The sequence below is a fragment of the Phalacrocorax aristotelis genome, chromosome 4 (assembly GCF_949628215.1).
Source record: "Phalacrocorax aristotelis chromosome 4, bGulAri2.1, whole genome shotgun sequence".
NCBI lineage: Eukaryota > Metazoa > Chordata > Aves > Suliformes > Phalacrocoracidae > Phalacrocorax > Phalacrocorax aristotelis.
In genome coordinates this window covers 63,985,550-64,007,625 of record NC_134279.1, presented here as the reverse complement: position 1 = coordinate 64,007,625, position 22,076 = coordinate 63,985,550, and the positions used below count along the sequence as shown (strand labels likewise).

General features: G+C 44.8%; 1 protein-coding gene across 1 annotated transcript; it reads right to left on the bottom strand.

Annotated features, from left to right (window-relative positions):
- Nucleotides 1-45: 45 nt before the first annotated feature.
- On the bottom strand, nucleotides 46-20,455 carry LGI2 (leucine rich repeat LGI family member 2). The gene is made up of 8 exons (XM_075091747.1): nucleotides 20,231-20,455; nucleotides 20,024-20,095; nucleotides 17,034-17,105; nucleotides 13,910-13,981; nucleotides 13,269-13,340; nucleotides 11,988-12,157; nucleotides 6,673-6,837; nucleotides 46-4,095 (listed from the first exon to the last, which is right to left on the bottom strand). The coding sequence occupies exons 1-8, from the start codon at nucleotides 20,404-20,406 to the stop codon at nucleotides 3,278-3,280; spliced, it is 1,617 nt and encodes a 538-aa protein (XP_074947848.1). The 5' UTR covers nucleotides 20,407-20,455; the 3' UTR covers nucleotides 46-3,277.
- Between the last annotated feature and the right edge of the window lie 1,621 nt (nucleotides 20,456-22,076).

Genomic DNA, 22,076 nt, shown 5'->3' with positions numbered 1-22,076 from the left:
TCTGGCAGTGTGGATATTTTAACATGCACAATGCACCACTATTAGTCTCATTAACTACATTTTATTTATATATTGAAAGAATACATACATGTGTCAGTAGCGTAGATTGCATCAGCTCCTCTTTCCTAAAAAAAGCTCTATGTATATACAGCCTTAAAATGCTCCCACTGTAGCTAGCACATTAAATCTATGCTTATATAAACTATTGTTTTTACATAGTTGTGTCTATTTTAGAATACATTAAAAATTACCAGGTGGCATGTTCTGTTATCCTTTCTCACTGTCCTGATGGTCTAACAGTTGCAGTAAATCATGAATATGCATAGTTTATTTACTATTAAAAAAAAATCTCTGTTACAGAATATAGGCCATGAAGACAAAACCATTGTTGCATTTGGAAAGGCAGAAAGTATTTTCGACACAGTGATTTCTGTTGTTATGGCTGTATCCTGCAGCATTTCCGTGAGAGCAGGAAGAGCAGAAAAGGGGTCTTTTTGAGACCCTGCCTTTGTTTAATCCTGCAAAATGTACTGTAACCCCTTTTCTTCATCAAGCGGAGTTTCTGCCCTCCCTCTTAGCTGCTTTGGCCTCCTGCGCACTAACTCAGCAGAACAGGTGGGCCACCGTCTGACCTTCTGAAGCTGGGAGGGATGCTGAGCTGGGCTGTCTGACCAACCAACACAGCTACTCAGCAGAAGCAGCAGCCTGCCTGCAGAATTCATTTCCCTCACTTTCTTTTTCTGGTCCTGTGTGAATGAGCTAGACTCCTGTGGATCACTTTATCCTCTTTATTAAGCCTGTCTCTGCAGAGACCATTTTAATTTAATTCAACTTGATAGCCAAGTCTCAAAATCCCCTTAGCTCTCAAAACAGTACAATCTTTTGGTATTGGATACACAAGCCCTTTTCCTCCATCCTCTTCCTTCCTTTCAAGTAAAAAATGTCAAGATCCAATTTCTCTAAACTAGCTTTTAGCTCTTCGACTGATGCCCCTTGCTGAGTGAATGGTACTAGCAGTGAGCCCTAAAAGAAAGTGCTGGCTCACTGAGAAATGCCCCTCCTTGGCAGAATATCTGACTCTATTTAAACATGCATGCCAGACAGAAAAGCAATAAAAAAATGCCTTCCCACAACACAGTTTAAAGAAACATCACTTGCCAGCCATACCTGCTTTAAAAAGTAAACTGGGAACATGGTAAGAAATTGCATTCACTGGCAGACATATGAATCATCTCTTCATTTTGTCAGATTTGTTGTCTTAATCCTAGGACAGCTTTTGCTAAAACCTGCTGCAGAGGGTTGGTTTGCATCTACTGGTCGGATTGAACCAATGGGACTGACACAACATTGGGGTTTGGAAGGCAGAGTGGAATACTTCAGATGGTTCAATGGGCTAAGTTGCCAATGTAATTAAAAATAAAACCAGGATGAGCACCTCCACAGGGAAAAAATTAACAAATCATCTAAAAAAAATAAAATTAGTTATGCCTCTGACAGTAATAATTGTATTTCATAGCAGCGAGGCAAACGTTGGGGAAGGCTGTGATATTCCAGGTCACTGGTAGGTTATTACTCCTCACAGGAGTCCTTCAGCATAATGCTCTTCTGCAGCACTCTTCACATCTTGCATGTCAGAAAGCCTGTGAGAAAATCTCTGTTTGTGACAATAGACCATGTTTTACATATCCAGGACAAAAACATGAAGCTCGCTCAGTACAGAGATGGTGAGATAGCCCTGGGTATGAAGGAATAAAGGACAGTTTCCTTTGCTCCACCTGCTTTATGCAAAGCCTCCCTGTTATCCAAGGCAGCAGTGCAGCAGCAAGACATGATAAAACAACCTAATATGCTAAGTGGTGTGAAAACTAAAAGAAACATGTTGTGTAAGTGAACAAACAAGGGCTCTGATACACAGATTTGTTGAGCAAGGATGGTGGAGAGCCTTTCTGGGAAAATAGTCCCTTGCTGTTATTCTGACAGAGGCTCTGTGCCAGGACTACCCTATTTAGGATGACTGTATGCCTTAGCCTGTAGTCACCCAAAACAACAATGTGGCGTGGTCAGTTCACATCCTCCTGTTTAACCTTCAGCGGCTTGGCAACCCAGTGAAAGCCTGGAGCCACCAAGAGGAAACCCTCCTTCTTGGAGCCAGGGTTAGCACTAGCCTGAAACAGCTCCAGCTGCCTTGGTTTCAAAAGACTTGGTGATACTGAAGTGATATTTAAACCTCAGCCAGAAGGAGGATTCCCCAAATACAGCTTGTGATAACCAAAATCTGAATTTATTGCTTGTGAGCTGTGCTGGGGGGAGAATGCTGGAGAATAAATCATCTCATTGCATACAGATGAGCTACAGCATGGAGTACTTGCACATAGATGTATGTTTTAGGCTAAGCTTAAGCTGTGCCTTCTAAAATGAGAGGTCACAACAGATTTACTTGTTAAAACATCCCAGAATCTACTGGGATCATCAGGACAAAATGGGGATAATTTCTGGAATACCTATTAAAACAGAAAGAGGACGGCATTTGCAGTGGATTCATTCATGGCACCAAGCAGACCTCTGTTATCTTCTGTCTATGTTAATTTGTTAAGATCTCATGGTCTACAAGTGACATATATACCTTCTTTTCCTGGCTACCCAGTACTGTGGGCTGGGCTATTTGTTATGCACAATTTGTTGCTGAAATAATGAATATTGTAAGAAAAATGGCAATAGAATTTGGCTTTCCCTTTAATCCACAATGAATTAAAATGGTGCCTCAGACTTACTATAAACCACAAAGACAGATTTTGAAGACAGACCTCAAGAAACCAAATTAAAGTGTATCCTGGATTGCTACTGTTTGCTTTTACAAATCACCAACAACCCTGAAGAACTGGCTCTAATCTTTAAATCATTACTAACATGTTAGCTTAAGAGTCAAGATAATTTCTATGCTTTATATTGCTTAATTTTCACTTTCTTTATGAGATGTTCAATTCATTCAAGGTAGTTTTCTGGGTAAAAATTACATCATTCTCTTAGATGTCAACATTAATCCTAATGCACTGCACTCTCCTCTGAATGACTGCAGACTGCAAAGTGTCTTTGAAAAAGGATAAAATGGACATGTCATGCAGTAACCAAGTAAATGCAATCCCTGATTAATATGCAAGTTTGAAAAGTTCAGAAAATGTCATCATACTCCATAGGTGCACCCTGTTTTTGGAAAGGTCTCTCTTTGTTTTGCTTGTGTATAAATGTCATTCCACATAAATTTCACTCCAGCTGCTTTTCATAAGCTCAAGTCAATGATGACGTGTTCAAATATTTGAGTGTTTCCTTTAAAACTAGAGGCAAAGAAAAAATCTCTTCGATCCGTTGATACAGCTGTGAAAGACCGTGGTGCTTGCACATAGATTTCTTTAAATAACATGAAGAGCTTTTTTTCAACATCCCACTGGTATATTTGGGAGAAGGTGTAGTCACTTCCCAAGGCTAGGTAGTAATTGTTCTTGAAGGAGAACGGCTGCAGTGTCATGGCTCCTCGGGATGGAAGAGCCTGTATCTCCACAAACTGTTTGCTATTCCATTTCATAACTCTGGAGTCACCAATGAATCTCGTGAGCGTGATGTACAGGTTATCTTGCATCCTGAAACTCTTCACAGCCAAGACATCTTCCATGTTGGGGATTTCACTGTGTGGGACAAACTTTTTGGACACTTTGTTCCACTGGAGTATAATGGGAACCTGGGAGCGGCTAGAGAGGATTAAATATGATTTCCCATCTATGTCAAGAAACTCTGCATCAGTGTCCCTGAACCACTCATGAAGGGACTGGTATGAGTAAAATCCTTTGTTATTCCACTTGTACACTGTTGACAAACCTGCTTTAGAGCTGTCTGCTATGACAAAAAACATTTCACTGTCTATCTCAAAAAGCTCTATATCATTTGGCTTGGAAATGCGAGATACTTCAATATCCTGGAATTTGACAAACTTTGTCCAGCTTTCATCATATTTGTAAATGTGTGAGCCACCAAAGAGCTGTGCCACCACCACAAAGACTTGGTCACCAACAAGAATGGCTTTACATCCCACTATGGACTGACCTATTGCCCAAAGGAGAAAAAAAAGCACACATATTAGCACAGTACAAAGCACCTTTTAAACCACAGAGATATTACCAAATTACCCCACCCCTTTTTGAAATCTTTACCATGTTGTTATTTTGTCTTTTACCACATGCTGTCAGAGCTTTCTTTCATACTTTTTTCTCCCCAACAACTGGAAAGATGACTGCAAAAGCTGGAAATGCCACACCAAGGTGCGCAATATGATGCACCCTAAAATGCTCATTCCTTTTTATCCAGAATAGTTTGTTCAGACATGTGCCCCCTATTATCCAAAACAATTATTTAAGCCAAATTTTTTTATTCCAAAATAATAGGAGTTCTTATCTCATGACTGATCAGGAATCTGAAATTCTCTTATTCCTGGAATATCTATCTTTCCAGTTTTACTAGAAGAATGAAATACAGTCTATTCTTCTTGCTACAAGAGGGCCAGAGTCAGCTTTTTGGTACTGTAAATAGAAATACTGATGTGTCGTGTGGATATATCACCTGACAGCGGGATGAAAAAGAGAAATTTAACTCTGTTGTTTCTGTTAAGTCTTCTTGAGATTATGTTAAACTAGAAATATTCAGGAATACTGCAGTTGCCAGATTAGATCAGATTGAGCTGTGGTCTGTTTTGAGAATGTCAAGTCACTATACAAGATCCACATCAAAAAAGCAACAACCAGACTGTTTACAAAAGGCTGTGTTGGAAGAAAAGAGGAATTCCTCTCTGAAGCACACAGTTTAAGTAGAACAGTATCTGCACACGCTCCTCTGTGCATGCATGGTCACAGTCACTACAGCAGACCCACCCTGGCATCTGTGCTGGCCCCCTACTCATAGGTGTTTCACAGCCAGCCTCGGATGATCTACCACCCTTCCAGTGTAGGACGGGTGGGATTCATCTCAAGTACCGTAAGGTATCTGCAGCGTAGGCACAAATGCTTCAGCTTATCATCCAGGCTCTATCTGGACTAACTTAGTCAAAAAGCAATCTAGAAAATGTTTCATCTGGCCTGTAGATGTTTCCTTCTGCAGAGAACAGCTACACCTATTCTCTGCATCTTGACTCTACAGGCAATCATGACAACTAGGTCGGGTCAATAAGCCCATGTTGTAAAGGGCTAAATTTGGCCATCTGAATGCCAGGCTTATAGTTGGTAATTAAATTCCCCAAGGAGCACCTAGTCAGCTTGTGAGCTCTACAAAGTGCTCTTTAGGCTCCACAAAAGGCTCTTTACCTGCCTTTGGCAAAAGTCTCTCGCTCACTCACATTTCAGAGCCCAGAGCTTAAGCTCGGGTTTTCCAGGGACACAGAATGGTTGTTCGAAAAATGAGTCTCGGCATGCACACTGTGTGTGGAGCTAGGACACAAGTATCCAGCAGAAATGTATCCTAATCATGTCAATCACAGGAAGATGAAATACATCCAGAAAACAGCTGTCTTTGCAGATGACCTAAACTCTCAACTTTATTTCCAGAACTTTTCTAGAGCTCTGTTAGCTCTCTTCAGGCCATCAACTTCTCAATTTACATCCTCTGGTACATATTTCTTCCTAAGCTACCAAAACACAATGAAACCTGAAAAAGCAAAATTTTTCATTTCCAAAATTTCCTGACAGAAGGGTAGCATCTCGTAAACTTTCATTAGTGACACACAGTTGATCTGAGGAGATAGGTGCTTGCTGCTTTTGTAGACTTCCCACAAGACCAGATGAGGATGCAGCGTACTCTTTATTTCCCCAAATGCAAGGTAAAAAATAATCTATCACACAGGAACAGGTGGAAAGGGTGCTCTGTGGATAGATTTAGCTCGTGAGACCTCAAAAGCAGTAGCTTGAAGTAGTTGGGAAATTAGGCAGTGTATAACAGCTCTAAAGACTCTGCTGTCATGGTGTGACTGAGCTCTGTATAGCACCACGAGTGTTGGTCAGTGACAGAATGTTTCTTAACATTAGAAAATCACCTGGCATCCATATGGGGTTTTGTTTGATGAGTAATTGGCCAGGATGTTAATTTAGCATGTTTGTAAATGGAAAGTAAATGTGAAAGCTTTACAGCACATCTATTTAGGTAACAACCATGGTTTAAATATTTCTGTCATCATTCAGCTGTGAAACACGCTTTCCCGGACAGCGTACCCTAGATGGATCCTTCAGACCTATTTCCTTCTACATGCAGTAGAATATTTTTATATTCTATTTTGCAGGCACTTCGGCAAGAGCAAGGGCTCCTTTAGCCTACGCTTTAACTTGCAGTGTGATTCAGGCAGTGAGTGTCTAAGCTGGGCCATGGTGCGACATTCGCTGCAAATGTTTGCGCCTTCAGAACAATTTACGAGATCAGACAAAAAAAAGCCTAGTTTGCGTGCTACAGTGAGGTTAAATGTGCATGTATTAACAAGATGCACTACTCCATGAAGTCACTCATGTCCAAACATTACACACTTTGACCTGCCAATTTCAACAGAGATTCAGGGCAAACACCATCAGCTGGTCCCATCTATGAATCTCATCCTTGTGAAACGCCAACAGTTCATCAGCGACTGGAATCCCAGAGTTCATATACCTGTGATATTGTCATAACTCCTGAAATTCATTTCAATGTGATCCCACTCCAGCACCATGCAGTTCTCCATGCTGGGCTGTGCAATGGCTACGAACACATCATTCTTTGAGTTGAACGTATCCACTGAAACTGACTGGTAGGGCAAAATCTGGTGAACAACAAAATCTGGAAACATACATTTACAACAATTAGGGTACATCCTTGCTGGAAACACAGAGTAAGTGGTTGCTGGTTGTAACAATTAGCACTGAAAATGAGTTAAATACTCTGGATTTTGTATAACGCTAGCATGGAAGTGTCAGTGCTCACATTAGGCATGCAGCAACAGGGGAAAGCTTCTCCTGCTTTAGGCTTCATAAACTGACCTTTGGAAATATAGTTGCCAAGGAGATCGAATAGGTAAATAGTGGCAGAAATCAGATTTTCCAGCTAGGCTGACTGGTACAAATGAAATCAGGATATCGGGAGAGAAGTCTCTTTCCCCACAGCTGGAAGTTGCTTTCCCGTCAAGTGAAATGGCCTTGCTAGAATCACTTTCAAGCTGAGAGACAGCAACTTCCAGCTGAAGTCCAATAACTTCTTAAGTCATGCAAATTTAATCACTAGCAATTTGTGTTATGCTAAACCAGGCAGAAAGTGAAATGATAAGCTGAAGTTTGCCTGGGGATAACCCCATTTCTGCTAGACCGTAGACAAAATCGTGTAATCAAAAACTCAGTTAACATAACATTTTATGGGGCATTGTAAAGTAGTTTAGGCATAAAATACAACCAACCTGCAAATTACTATCCAGTGGAAAACTTATTCTAGATACGAAGACTGAGGAGTTGGAGCAACCTGTAGAGACTAAGAGCGTAACTACAAAATTCAAGATTTCATCTCAAAATCCAAGTGCCTTTGTAGATTTAACTCCAAAATTCACCCTGGGCTAAGTCAGTAGCCAGCATAGAGCCAATCCGGGGCAAAGTGAGGAGACTTGGGTCTGATTTTGATCTTGGGCCTGACAGCTGGGCAAGGTCCTTATTATCAGAAAAAGAAACTGGTATAGCAGCGCTGACAAGGAAAAGCGAGCACTTGGGTCTAGAACGTGGCAAAAGGCCCACGCTGAAGTGATGTATGGATATAGCTGTATAGAAAAGGAAATGCATCTTCCACTATGATGGAGTTTCTCTGCAGAATCATGCACTGCTGTGTTTCAAGCTCCATTTGCTAGATGATTTCACCATGCAGTCCTATATTGGAAGGGCCTGAGTGTCCAGGGATTTCGGTGAAATGGTAATTAGGTTCTCACTTGAATCCCTCATTTTGGTGCATTATGAAATAATTGTTTTTGAATTAAGAACTCTCTGTCTCTGCATGCTTGAAAGCCTTGCCTTTGAGAAGTTACACTTCTGGAGGATAAAGATAGATGACTACCGTTAAACAAACAGCAGATTCTACAGCTGCAAAAGAAATGACAGCCTCCATTCTTCGAGGGACTATTATAAATAGAGTTTGGGCTGGCAGGAAAACAAGAAAGTTATCTTCATTCTCACTGGGAAAATAAAAAGACTGGAGAAAACTGACACCAAAGTATGCAGAAAGTAAAAGTAGGTGATAAATCATGAAAGGTAGCTAAGGATGGACAATAGCAGATACAGTCACAGAAAATAAAAATATTTTTTAAATCTTGAGAAAAAAAAACCAAAAAAACTAATGCTGAAAAAGACATATCTTGAAATCTGAACAGTTGTGAAACATTTTTAGGGAATCTGTGAATTAAAACAAACCAGTCTGTGTGTTAAAACCCACTGCTCATTCAGAAATGATTCAGTGTTGCACAGCTATCCTTATTTGTCCCTGCCATTGGGCTCTTTATGTCACTTGATGAGTAAAAATGGGTAAGAAAATCAGTTGTAATCAGTAAAAGGCAATAAACATTGTTTTTAGCACCAGTTGGAAATACCATACTCTAATGTGGAGCAGTAAAGAGATGCTGCCACATCAGGCTTGCTAAAAATGTAGGTCTTAGGGACTTGATTTAGTCTTACAGGCAGGTCCACATGCCTGCCTTAATGCTAGAAAAAGATCATAGAGTAAATACAGAGTTGGAGGGGGATGTTTCCCAACACTTTTTTCAGCTGGATCAGCCTGCATGGGAGAGGGAAAAGGACACCGCCCTCACCTCCTCCCTGTGCCACTGGCTGCACGGGCTGTTGCTGTCTCCTCAGCCCAATGCACCCCGATACTCCCTCTGGCTCAAGACACAGGGTTTTGACACTGCTTTCCGCTGGCTGAGGCCTGGGACAGTCCCCTCATCCTCCAGCCGCCTCCAGCTGCCTCCGCTCCTTTGGCTGTTGAACAGCACGAGCTGTCAGAGATGAGGGACCCTACGCTTTTGTTGTTGGGCTGATTTCCCACCCAGCAGCCTCTGCTCTGGCTGAGTCCAGCACACAGGAGCGCTGATGCTGGCAGAGCAGAGGAAGCGTGCAGGGAATGCTGGAGGACACTGAAGAGAATGGGGACCAATGACCTGTTTAGGCAGCAGCTCCTAAACTGCATCCTGTGACTTGGCCACCAGTCATTCCCATCTCCTCACTGCCCCTCTTCTCCATGGTGGAGACTTGTGCTCTAGGTGAGGCTACTTAGGACCTGGGGTGCTCTCAGGGAGCGTTAGCCATCCCTTCCTGTGTCCCACCATGGTGGCATGGATGACCTCCAGCACAGGAGTAAGTACTGAGCAGGTAACTCTTCATTTGCTAATTACCTTCCTTCCAGCCAGCGGGGAAAAAGAGGACACCTCTAGAATACAGTCCCAGATAGGTAAAGAAAGGGGAAACCAAGCTTTCAAAGCTCAGCCAGCAGGTCTGGGCAAAGCAGGTGCCAGGCACACACACAGCCTGTTTCCAGTGACTGTGGGAGCGCAAGGCCCACTTTCCAGTCTCCTGAAAGTAGGTACGCATTCCCCTGCCATGCGTACAGCCACAGCACAGCCCCCTCACACACCGTTGCAAGAGAAAGACAAGAAACTAAGTGGAACAGCTTAACCTGCTTCCGTGATGCAAGCCATGAGAAATGGAAAAGAGAGATGCTATCGTGAATGGAGTTAAAAGTGCAGATCACTGACACTGTGGATCACCTTCTCAGTGAATAAGTGATAGGAGCATTTTGTTCTTTGGCATTTTGTTTAATATGGCAGCACCTCTTTGCATCTCTCCTCCCGTTACCATTCTAGCAGTTCAGAGGACCCAATGAACTGATAGAGCCAGCGAGATGCATGTTTTACCAAGCAAACTGCTTTGTTACCACATCCTACGTCCAGTCATGCTCGACACAGAGTACCAGAAAGCAGAAATGATCACACCTGGCAAAGGAGGGAAATACAATACTAAAGACTAACATGAATGAAAGAGGTTTGCAGAGCACCTGTCACTGACTGGGAAAGGAGAATACACCTACAGGGTATGTGGCTTTACTTCAAAATATGGTACAAGCCTGAGCCTGTGACTAATCAATCCTCAAGGAATGAATATGGGCATATTTACGCTCCCTTTGGATCTGGGGAGGCAATGATGGAGAAGGAAAAAGCAGCTGTGGCCTGACACCACAGACTACCAAGGCCACCAGAGGGTTAGACCCCAAGCAAGGTAACTTCCAGTTCAGTGCAGGGGACATGATGCTGTCTCAGAGGTGACATGTTCCTGAAGATTTGCATTTCTACTCTACTTATCTCTGTTTTGACTCTTATGGGTCATTTCTGCATGCAGTCTGTCCCTCTCAGACACTCTGTAAGGATGCCAGAGCTCCATGTCTCCTGCACCCTCCACCTTCACTGTGCACTGGAGCTCTGGGAAGCCCGCTGCTGCCTACCCCCAGGCCAGAGGGGTTAGGCACACAGCCTGCCCTCACAGCAGCCACAGAATGACTGGTTTGTAAACGTCCTTGACTGTCTGAAGCATGTATTACAGCTATATGCTGTGCCACGAGAGCACTTCTCTGATGGCAATTGAACAAATATTCAGCTGGGCAATCCTTGCACCATGTAACACTCCCCAGCAAACACTACCACATGTAAAATTAGATGTATGCTTGGTGTAATTTCACTTACAGCAGAAAAAGGGTGAATTTTGCTTGTAGCAACTTTATAGTTAGGTTTCTACGTACAAAGAGACGACAGAGCGCAGGTAGGTCAGTATAGGTCTGAGGACCCAGTAGATAAGGCTTGTTCTCGCACGCTGTTAGTGCTGCGCAATTGCTTAAACCAGATTGAAATGAAATAAACCTGCTTTTACTTTGTACTTTTGTATCTTGGTGGCAGACAGAGTAACGTAACTTTGGTACCTTTCTAAGCTACATTGCTCTCCTGTTTTTGACACCCTTTTACGTAGCAGATGATCATGCTTTACCTCTGCTGCTCTTCTGACATATTTTTGAATTCTGAGGTCATTCTCTTTTCCTTTACATACTGCCCTTGGGATTACCTTTCATACCTTGTCCCCTGCAACTTTATTTTACATCACTAGTAATCAACTTTTCTGTTGTCTTTTAATGATGATGACTGCCTTGATGACAGATGAGAGCTCGAATGCCTCTGATATTACTGTATAGAAAAAAGGCAGAGTGTGACATCATATACATGAAAGATGAAAAACAATACTCGCAGCTGATATTCTCAGCTATATGATGTGACTACATTTACAGATAGGTAACTACAGCTGTTTGGTCATAAAATATAAGCATAACCACATGCAAGTTTCTCTTCACTTCCTTCAGCATGCTTTATATTCCCTAAAGTAAAAATCAAGTTCCTAAACAAGACGGTAGTCAGAATATTATTGGACATTTTTCTACAACTTAATGGAGTTCCATGAAGAACTGCTGGCAGTATTGCCGCCACATTTAATGCTATTAAATTGTGGCCTATTGAATAAAGATAACAGATATAGCCACATTATTTGAACTTCTTTTCATTGCCTTCTGTGAAATACAGAGATTTTGGGAAGCTCATCTGCCATAACTATATGGCCTTATTCCAGATAATAGAAAGCATTCTGTGATGAAAATTAAGTCACAAAGTGAGTCATAATCAAGTCTTTTGGAATATGAATAGTCAGAGCTCTTCTCCCATTATCACTTAATCCAAATAAAAACTCGCTACTTACTTTGGCTTCAAAATGTAATTTTCCCATTTTATGCTTGCTCTAGTACTCGGAAGTGCTTTGTATGTAACCCTTTCCTCCCCCCAGGTCATGCTCACAGAAGCCAAAGGGTATAGTCTAAACTTCTGATATTTAACCATTTGTAGTGTGCTTAGAAATATACATTTATCTGAATACCTGTAGTGGTGCATTCATAATCAAAACTTGTCACATCATTTAACTTCTTATCCTGATATTCTGCTGGACCAATACACAGGACATCAGAAACAGTGGAATTTGTCATCTTTAACCACAAAAACAACCACTTGGCTTTGCAGTCACACTCAAATTTATTTCCCCTTAAATCTCTAAAAAACACACAGAAATAAACATATTTGAAAAGGTTGATAGCAATATGAATACTACAGAACTGTTATCACCTTGACATGTTGAATTTAAAAATATCTGAGTAGCCTTGAATTGCTTTTGAACTGAGAACAAGAAAGTTTCTTAAGTTCTATTCGGACTCTCTTACTACGGACTCTCCTGCAGAGTGTTGTCCTTGAAAAACAGTTTCAGTCTAGGAAACACGCCCACGTATAATCCTACTAATAGAGCACTGTGATTCACATGTGAAGTCACTCACATTTATAAGTTTTCATAGGATTAGGACTATAACGTAATAAATCCTTTACCGTGTGGCTGTCTGCTGCGAGCCTCCATCCCACCACCTACCACTGACACGGATAAATCCCATTCCGTCACTAAACTACTCCAGTACCGCTGGTTGACAGAGTGGCCTTGCTGGAACCATTTCTGTGTTACATTAAAGTACGGATGTAAGGCTTGTATTTTTAGAGTCGCTGCTGATGTGGAGTCAATTTAACCTCCCCCTACTAATGTATGTGCAATTTCAGCACTGTACCTGTTCTTCGATCCCTTGGCAATTTTTGTGGCTTACAATTATACTTTGCTATTTGGGAGAGCCAGGCCAAAAATAGGGGAAGCTGACTAGCAGCTCAGTTAGACAAGAAAACACTGACAGTAGCTCAGCAATGTGCTACAGCTGCACAAAAACAAGAAAAAAAGCTTTTTTTTTTTTTAATGAATGCCTTGTACTAAAATAATCTCAGGGAATACATGCAACAATAACAGGAAAAAATGTTCAGAGAAACTGTAGTTTTAAAATTCATTTTCTCCCTTTCCCTGAAAAATGATTTAAATGCAACACCAGAAAGAAGTACAGTAATGCAAGCTATGTACAGCATCATGAGAAGCAACAGTGATTTGAGAAATAGCAGTTATTTTAGAGGAGTCTACCAAGTAAACAATTTTAAAACGAGAAAAGCTAGAACAGCAATATGCACATTTCTCTTCTGCGCAGATATCAGATACAACACCACACAAACGCAGAACGCAAAACTCAGAGTAAGACAGTGACAGAAGCAGGCAGTCAGTAGAAAGATTCTCATTACTTACAGTTCAATTAAAGAATCTAAATCACTGAAGACATCCCTCGGCAGAGCTTTGAGGTGGTTATTGGCCAAAGAGCTAGAAAAGAAAGTTAGAGCTTAATATCGTTGCTGTCTCTTGTCTGGCTGACACTTAAGAAGTCTGAGCTCACTTACAGGTTGTTAATGAACTGGTGCTGTCCAGACAGGGGCATTATTAATAGTTACGAAGAACAGGCACCTATTAATTATTCTCTTCCAAGAATGGAGATCGCTTTAAGCTCATGTAAAAGTGAAATATATAAAGCTTTTTTATTGCCCAGGTGCAATTGTAACACACAGAGCAATCACTGAGCATACTGAAAAGAAACAGGAATGTTAATCGCAGGCAGGTGGTATCACGGTGGTACCGGTGCAGCATCCACAGGTCACAGCTGCACCCCGGCACGAGCTGCGAGCGTGCGCAGGCAGCCGCACGTGCCGCAGCGCTGCCCGAGCAGGAGGTTTTTAAAGGCCAATTTTTAATTTGTGAAAGGTACGTTATTGGCAGCAGAAGGAAGCTGATGCACAGAGGGGGAGGGAGGTTGTCGACGTGGCAGGAAAATGAGCGGTCCCCCAGAAGAGTTTTGTTCAAGTACAAATTAATCTGCCAAGTGTTAAATAACTTACAGGTGAGTCAGGTCTCGAAGGCCACGAAATGCATTTCTTGAAATGGTTTCAATTTTGTTTCCTTCAATGAATCTAGGCAAAAAGTATTTTAAAAGACTTTAATTAGCAGTATTATTAGCATCACCAGCGCTTTAACCTATGGCCTCCAAATTCAGCAGGTTTCTGTTTCACCCCTTCAGACTTAAAGGTAGAGAAGCCTTGGTGGAGCTGCCCATGTTCCCTTTTCCCCTTTCCTCACGTGGACCACAAGGAACAATGCAGGTACTGGGCAGCACAAGGGAGAGCGCATGACACAAATACCCAGCAGAAGAGGAACAAAATGAACAAAGCAAAACCATTATTCCTCTGTTGGTTACTCTTCTTGGGGTGTGTTATGTGAGGCAAGAGACTTGTGTAGGACAGGCCTCTGAGATGGACTTTAGAAGCTAAAGTCCTACCTTCCTCTCACAAACTGCCTGCATTTTAAAACCACGGGGCAGCACAGCAGTGCCGGGGCTGCCCAGGCTGCAGATGGACACTGATGGGGAGCTCCTGTGGCTGCACGCAGAGCCGTGGTGTGAACTGCAGCTACATACTGATAGACAGCTGAAGTCTGCATAAATGGCAAGACCACTGCCTTGTTTGTCTTCTTGCTGCCACAGTTCAGCTCTCTCCAGCCGGGGTGCCACCTCTGCAGGGTGCCCGGCTGCACAGAAGTCACGGGCCCGTGAGCTGGGGGAATAATGACAGGCACATATTGATTCCAGGAGTATGCTGCTCCTCCTGACTGCATGTCAGCATTCAAAGAAAGAGCTGATATTTGAGCATCTTGATCCCTGAGCACTTGAGGACGCATCCCTAAATACACCATCAGCCCTGCAAAGCAATTGCAGCCAGGTGGCCATCAAGATGTTGTACAGCTGTACCTGGATGAAAACAACTGCAGGCTGACTTTCTAAAAGGTTTTATGAGATAAAACTGTCTTCCTTCCTCCTATGCATCCTTGTTTGCCTTCCAGGGAAATAGAGAAAAAACGCTATGAGCCAAGGTCTTTTCTCAAGAGAGTCAAGATGGGGTTGCAGGAGATGGCAAGTGCTCTTGGTCCTGCAGTTGAGTCATAGCCAAAATCCTCATGAAGTGACCGTGACCCTGCCTGCAGGCAAAGGGTGTGGATGAGAAACTGTTGTGTCTGCATGGGAGATGTCAGAAGAGGGTCAGCCGTACTCAGTTACAAGGCTGCCTGGGGACACGAATTTAATCTGCAGAGCAGAGAGCCAAACTGCCTCCTGACACCCTCACCGGCACCTGGCATCGCCGCACAGTGCCAGCTCACCGGTCTGTGCAAATACACACGGCTTCACGGAACACACTGCAGCAAGATGATGGACATTTGGGCTGGGACTCAGTAATCTGCTGGATTCGCAAGTCACCAAACCTGGCCTCAAAGAGATGCTACCCTGGGAACGCCACTCTGATCACCAGTGGGTGCTGATCTTGTTTGTCAGTGGGGTTTTGTTAATCCCTGTAAGGTCTGACCATTGGTAACTGAGACACACGGGTTACTGAAGCTGTAATGGTGTTACTGGCTGCATGGCCAAAAACAACCCCAGAGAAAGGCCGCTCACACCCAGTTCCCAAACGGCGGGGGCATGATTTGCTGGGAGAAGGAAGAGCTCTGTGGAATTGGCAGGGAGGGTGACCACAACCATTAACCGAGACCACTTGTTCAGCTGCTAATAAAGGAAACTGAAACTGTGAGGCTTTACCAGTCTTCACTCTGCAACTTGGTTTGCAGCTGGCAACAAGGGACAGAGATTTTCCCTTTGACCAGCTGAGGAGGGGCAGGATATTTTTCTTTCAGGCAAGGGGGTCTGGCTATAGTTACCAATGCAACCGCTACGATTGCCTGTGCTACTGGGGCACGCTCCATGTTAGGCTCATCAGCACTTGAAAGCAAGTCATTAATGAAACAACATACAAATGTTTTTCTTCCTTTTTTCAAACATTCTGCAAATTTCTTATTTTTACCATAGACACATGGAAAAGAGAATGATTAGATAATTCACTATTGCTGAAAAATCCAGATGTACCTAAATCGTGGATTTCAGCATATAACATTTACCATTATCCTCTATTTCTTGGTCTGCAAATTCCATTGTTGGCTGCTCCGCATGTATCAGACTATTAGTCCTGAATACACCCCGCCTTAATACCTACTTGCCTGCAGACTTTAGCAAGAGTCAGTTTTACGAGCATTGGTCTTCCTTTAGAAAAAGACAGAAATGTCTTCCACAGCTACTTTTCAGCACAGGAAGGTGGGTGGAAAGATGAATTTTTTTGCAGGTCATTTTCAGAGTTTCAAACATACCAGCTTATGTCCAGTAACACAGAGAAATGGCAGTCCTTTGGAGTATGAAGTGAGGACAACCTGGTACCAGGGCTAACACTTTTTGTAAAATAAAAAAGGGTGTCCTAAAAGAAAAAAAAAAAAGATTGGGAAATGAAGGTAATGTAAAAACGAAGAAGTGAACTAAGTAAAGAAAAGGAAAGTTAAAGAAATGTAAATAATAATATAAATAATTACGATAATATATATTTTTATATTATGTAAATATATATTAATATATTTATCATTATTTATAAGATAAAGATAAATGCCAGATAAGGCATTAAATGGGATATCAGAAAAAAGGCAAAGTTGGAAAGGAAACTTTGGAGGAAGAGAAGCAGTCTGGTAACCAGGGTTGTTCTGGGCAGTACACAGATACTCTGCACCTCCTCTTCAGGCTGCCAGCAGGCCAGGAGAGGCTTCCCCACCTCCTTCCTGAGGTTCAAAACCCCGTGACAGTGATGGAACCGTTCTGGAAAGCCAGGACAAGCTCTTGCTCAGCAGGGCTGTTTCGGTGTACTGTAATTGCACAGAGCCACCTTGCACTCACGGCATATTTTAAAAATCCACTGCAACCTCTGAAAAATGGTGAGCCACCGTAAAGGACATTTGCACAGGAGTGGAACATAAATCCTTCATCTCCCCTGCTCCTGGGAATCACAGTAAAGACTAAGACGCCACAGCAGGAGTCTTGGCAACTTATCAAAACATCTTGATTTATAAGGGACAGGGGAAGACATAAAATACCAAACTTACAGGTATTCTAGATGGAAGAGACCAGCAAATGCATCATCTCGTATAACAGTGAAGGAGTTGGAGTTCAGCAAGCTGAAAACAGAGAGCAGGCATTAGAAAAGCACATTAAAACTTGACACACTGGATTATGCCCATTGTGTTTATTGCCCATGACCAAACCAATCTTACTGACTCAAGCCCATATTGCCCCACCAATGCAGCACACATAAAATATGGTGGAATGGTCTATAAAAAAAAAAAACACAGGCATAATGTGATGCTGGTTAATGTCCACTACTCCCCAGGAAAAATGTTCGCTGTGCCATACACCTTGGTTAAATGCAAGACGGCCCTCAACCCTCTGGTCCCCTGAGCAGGAAAAGCTGTCCTTAGAGGGTAGGTCTGCTGAGTGTGGACCCCAGTTGCCTACCACCCCTCCAGCCACACCAAAAACTTTCAGGAGACCACCTCAGCACCACTCCTGAGCTCCCAGAAAGGGGGGAGCCGTTTTGTACAAGCACCAGCTCTCATTTATGCAGTCTTGGTGGACCAGCGCTGACTCGTTCTGTGCTCCCAGGGGATGCTCCAAGCCTGACCTGCAGACGGGCTACAGCCCATGGCATGGAGGACAGCACTCTGTTCACGCCGCTTCGTCAGCTGGAAACACAGAAGTGCCCAAACCACCAGAGCCAGAGAGTCCTGCTATCATTGCAAAGCAAAGCCCTGTGTCCGCAGGCAGCGAGGAAGAGCAGCGGTGCTGCCTGCGCCAGGCACTGCCTTGCCCGCCCACGTGAACTTCAGGGACAAAACATGTTACAGCTGCACCGGAGTGGCTGTCACCTGAGCCAGGACAAGGTGGTCAGGGAGAAGGATACTACGGAAAGGCTTTGCCAGCAATGTTCCTTCTTTGCTGTATCAAAGCACAACAGCGGATGATGTCCAATGTTGATGTTCAAAGGCACAGAGAGCAATCTCCTTTTAAGAAAATAGCAAAACTTATTTGGCCTAAAAGTTGAATGCTACGCAAAAGAAGTAATTTTTGGAATATCTCAGAATTTTCCACTATGAGTGAATATGTCTGCATGAACCACCTTATTAGAGTTACTGGTTTTCTATGGTTTTAGGCATTTTACTAAAATTAATTTAGAAGACTAATGAACAGGAAATGCAAACTTTCCCTGTGATCCACAGTTATTATGCCAATACCAGACAAATGCTCCTTAAATTATCCCAAAGAAATCTGACAAAGATGCAGACTGTCATCAAAAATAAATCCTTGCCTTACTATGCCTTACTATTTTACTGTGGCTACTGCCACAGAAGACAGAGTCCTGAGGTATCCAAGTGCTCAATTATGCATGTCTCTCTTTTGTCATTTAACCGTTCTTTTTTCTCATGTTCGAAGGGAAAAGCCACAAATTACACTAACCAACAAAATCTGTCAGGGCCCAAAGTAGTGGTGGTGGTGGTAGTGGCAAACCCCTCTTGCTCCCGTATCTGATCTACTGCATAAAGTGACATGGGCAACTTCTGACTTTCTTAACAACTGACCTCTGCCCCACTACCCCGCACACCCCAGCATCTCCTCCTGGAAACCTATGACAGCTAAGGAAGAGGGATAACCTTCATCTGCTCTTCCTCCCTCTTCCCAGTACTGCTGTCCAAAGCAAGCCAGATGCCCCCATCTCTCATTTTCCACACATGGTTTCCCTCAGCCCACCCTCAGATTCAGCCCTGTCCTTCCCAGCTGGCACAGGTCTGCTGTTTGCCCCATTCACTGGTGGGCAAAGCCCCCTGCCCTCTGCCCAGGGCTCTGTGCTGGCTCCCAAGTCCCACAAAAACGTGGGTTTGTGACCAGTGCCACGCTACAGGAGGTGAAAGCTTCCACCCCTTGCTTTGCCCACTTCTCCCCAGCATTCTCCACAGGGTGCTGCTCCCCTCAAATAGTGAGACAGGCCTTTAAGAATGCGGTGGGCATGCCCGAGGAGAGGCTGCCCATCATGCTACCAAATAATTTGAGGGACTGTCTCTTGCTAAGACCGATTTTAGCATCTAGCTCTGTGGCAAGCACTTAGCCTGTGTTTCCAGGGTGCCTTGCTTCTTTTTGCCGAATTTTGCTTTGCAGCGTGTCTTTGCTTTTGGGGGTAACCCGGTCCTTACAGGGGGAGGCATGGAGGGTCCGGTTGGAATTGGGCATTGCAGGAGGCTGCACTGGGCTAGCCAGGCACAGGCAGCGTGTGGCTTCTCTGCAGGCTACCAGGGAAAGAAGTATCTGGGTTCCCCAGGGGGGTTCTACCACACCCTGCATCTCTGTGCCTCCCCTACTACTGCCTCCCAGGACAGCTAAATTAAAGCAAGTTTGGATAGGCTACCAGAGCTGAACACACACACCCGACTGCAACAGGGGCACAACCAAGCGATTTGCCTGAGGCCACGGAGGAGGGAGGGCTGCAGAGCTGGGGTGCTGGACCACTGTCCCCTGGGACAGAGGACCATCCAGCCTGTAGGTCCATCAGGTCAGAAGGCATCTGAGGGGCTGCCCTCCAAGTCAGATGCTGAAGCACAGAGTCATGCTGCAGACACCACCAGTGCTTCCCCCATGGCGGCTGTCCTCTGAGGTGTGTCCCAGCGGCCTCTGCTTGCCCTCCATCACGGCCACAACGTCCCAAAGCCAATGTGAGACTCGTGGGCACAAAGTGAGTGAGAACTACCACGTGATGGGAGGGGGCAAAACTCTGCCTGAACTTGTTAAAGCTGGATTTTTTTTTAAAAAAAAGGAACTTAGGCATCCGAAAACATTTTTTCCTCCATCAGGAAGTAAGTATCCGTTCTGTGAAGTGGTTTATGAGCGGGAAATGCATCCTCTGTTATGAAACAGCAGCTGTATCAGCAGGGATGCACAAGCTGGGGACTGACCCGCTACCTCCCTTCTACAAGGGCACCCGTAACTCTATTTGGGAGGAAGGGACAAAGCGCTAATTGGCCGTTGTCTCTTCCAGGGCCATACTTACAGCAGCTGCAGGGAGGGCAGGTGGGAAAACATCCTGTCCTTGACTTCGGAGAAGGTCCCATTTACCAGGCTCCTGGAAAAAGAGAAGCCACCCATCAAGCGGGACCGCCCCGCATCCCCCCCCCCCGCCGCCGCCGCCTCCTTCTCCTCCTCCTCCTCCTCCTCCTCCTCCTCCCGGCGCCGCGGGTGCCTCCATCCCCGCACTCACAGGGAGCCCAGGCCGGCGGGCAGGCTGCGCGGAGCCCCCGCCGCCCCCACGCAAAGCGCCGATTCCCGCCAGCAGCTGCAGGGCGGCCCGCAGCGCGGCGGCCTCCGCGGCAGCGCGGGAGGCGACAGGAGCAGCACGGCGGTGCACAGAGCCAGCGACCGCAGCGGGGTGGCCATGGCGGGGCCGTGGTTGCCCGCACGGCCGGCGGGCGCTATCCCCGTCGCCTCCCGCCACCTGACATCAGCGCGGCGCCGCCCAGACGCGGGGCCGGGCCGGGGGCGGGAGGGGCGGTGCGAGGCGGGGGACACCGAGGCGGCCGGGGCTGAGCCCCGCCGGGAGGAAGAGCGCAGCCGTGCCCCTCGCTCCCAACCCCCGGGTGATGCTGGCCCAGAAATCATTTCCCTGGATTCCTTGCAGCATTGTCACCCCCCGCCCGGGTCAGAAGGAGCCCTTCCTCAACGTACACCTTAACTTCAAGATGGGTATTTACGCAGGCCTGCAAAATTTACTTTAGAAATTATATCATCCCCCCCCACACCCCCCCGAAGAAAAAAGGATACGCCTTGGACTACCGGCATCCTCACCCCTCTAACACCTCCATGAAAACCGCCTGGCATGACAGTAACCATTGCAAAAACAACCCCAGGGGCGCCTAAATCCAGAGAGAAGCGGGTGGATGATGATGCCGTAGAATTACGGTCATGTTGCAAAACAGTTGTGTGTGTGTGTTAAGTGGCAATTGGTCTGACTGCATTGTATCCGAATGCCTGAAAAGTATAGGTACCGTGTGTAAAACTGCACCCATGGTGCTGCAATTTGACTTTTATCCATGCCCACCACATGAGCATGAATAAAAGTGTCACTCTATCCTTTGCGTCCAAGCCTCTCTCCTCGGTAGGCACGGGCCAGTTGTGAAATTTTCGTGACAATTTCCACTGCGGCAACCTGTGTCTGCGTGGTTTACTGCACAGCTCCAGCATAGCCCCCGTTAGGTAGTTGGAGACAGCAGCGAGGCTTCTCTTATTCATGCTGAGCAGAGCCAGGTCTCATCATCTCCACCCATACATAATCCCTCTGGGAGGCAAAAATTCAGAAAGTGTGAGCAACACCCGAGTGAGCGGGTTAATTCCTTTATCATCTGATTAGGTAGAAACAAGGCAGAGAAATTATTTGAGGGCAGTAGTATTCCCAGTTTTCTTTCCTTCGTTTTATCTTTTCAGTGATTTTAATGATTCATGTAATATCTCTCTTCACAGGAGCTATTACACACCACATCTGCATCTTAATTCAACAACTGCATAATCTCAGGATGTTTATTTCGTTGGCAAGTGGACAGAAATTGTTGCAAACCATGAGCCCTGTTGGATTTTCCTGCCATTCTTTTCTGGCTGGGTCATGGGTGCTTTATTCTGAGGTCACTGTAACCCACCCCCCCACCCCCCACCCCCGAAATAAATACAGGAACACTACCAGAAATCAAAAGCTTTCCATACCGTCTCTCGCAGCCTCCTTTTGGACAGAACGCCCAGCACACCGCTAGACAAGTTCATAATACACTGGGTGAGCAACTGGCTGATGGGTCGGGCTCAAAGTGTTACAGTAAACGGGGTTACACAGGCTGGCGGCCAGTCACCAGCGGGGTTCCCTGGGGCTCAATTTTAGGGTCAGTGCTCTTTAATGTTTTTATAAATGGTCTAGACGCAGGAATTGTATGTACATTAAGTAAGTTTGTCGATGATACTAAACTAGGAGGAGCTGTGGACTCCCTCAAGGGTAGAGAGACGGTACAGAGAGATCTGGATAGACTAGAGCGCTGGGCAATCACCAACCGTATGAAAATTAACAA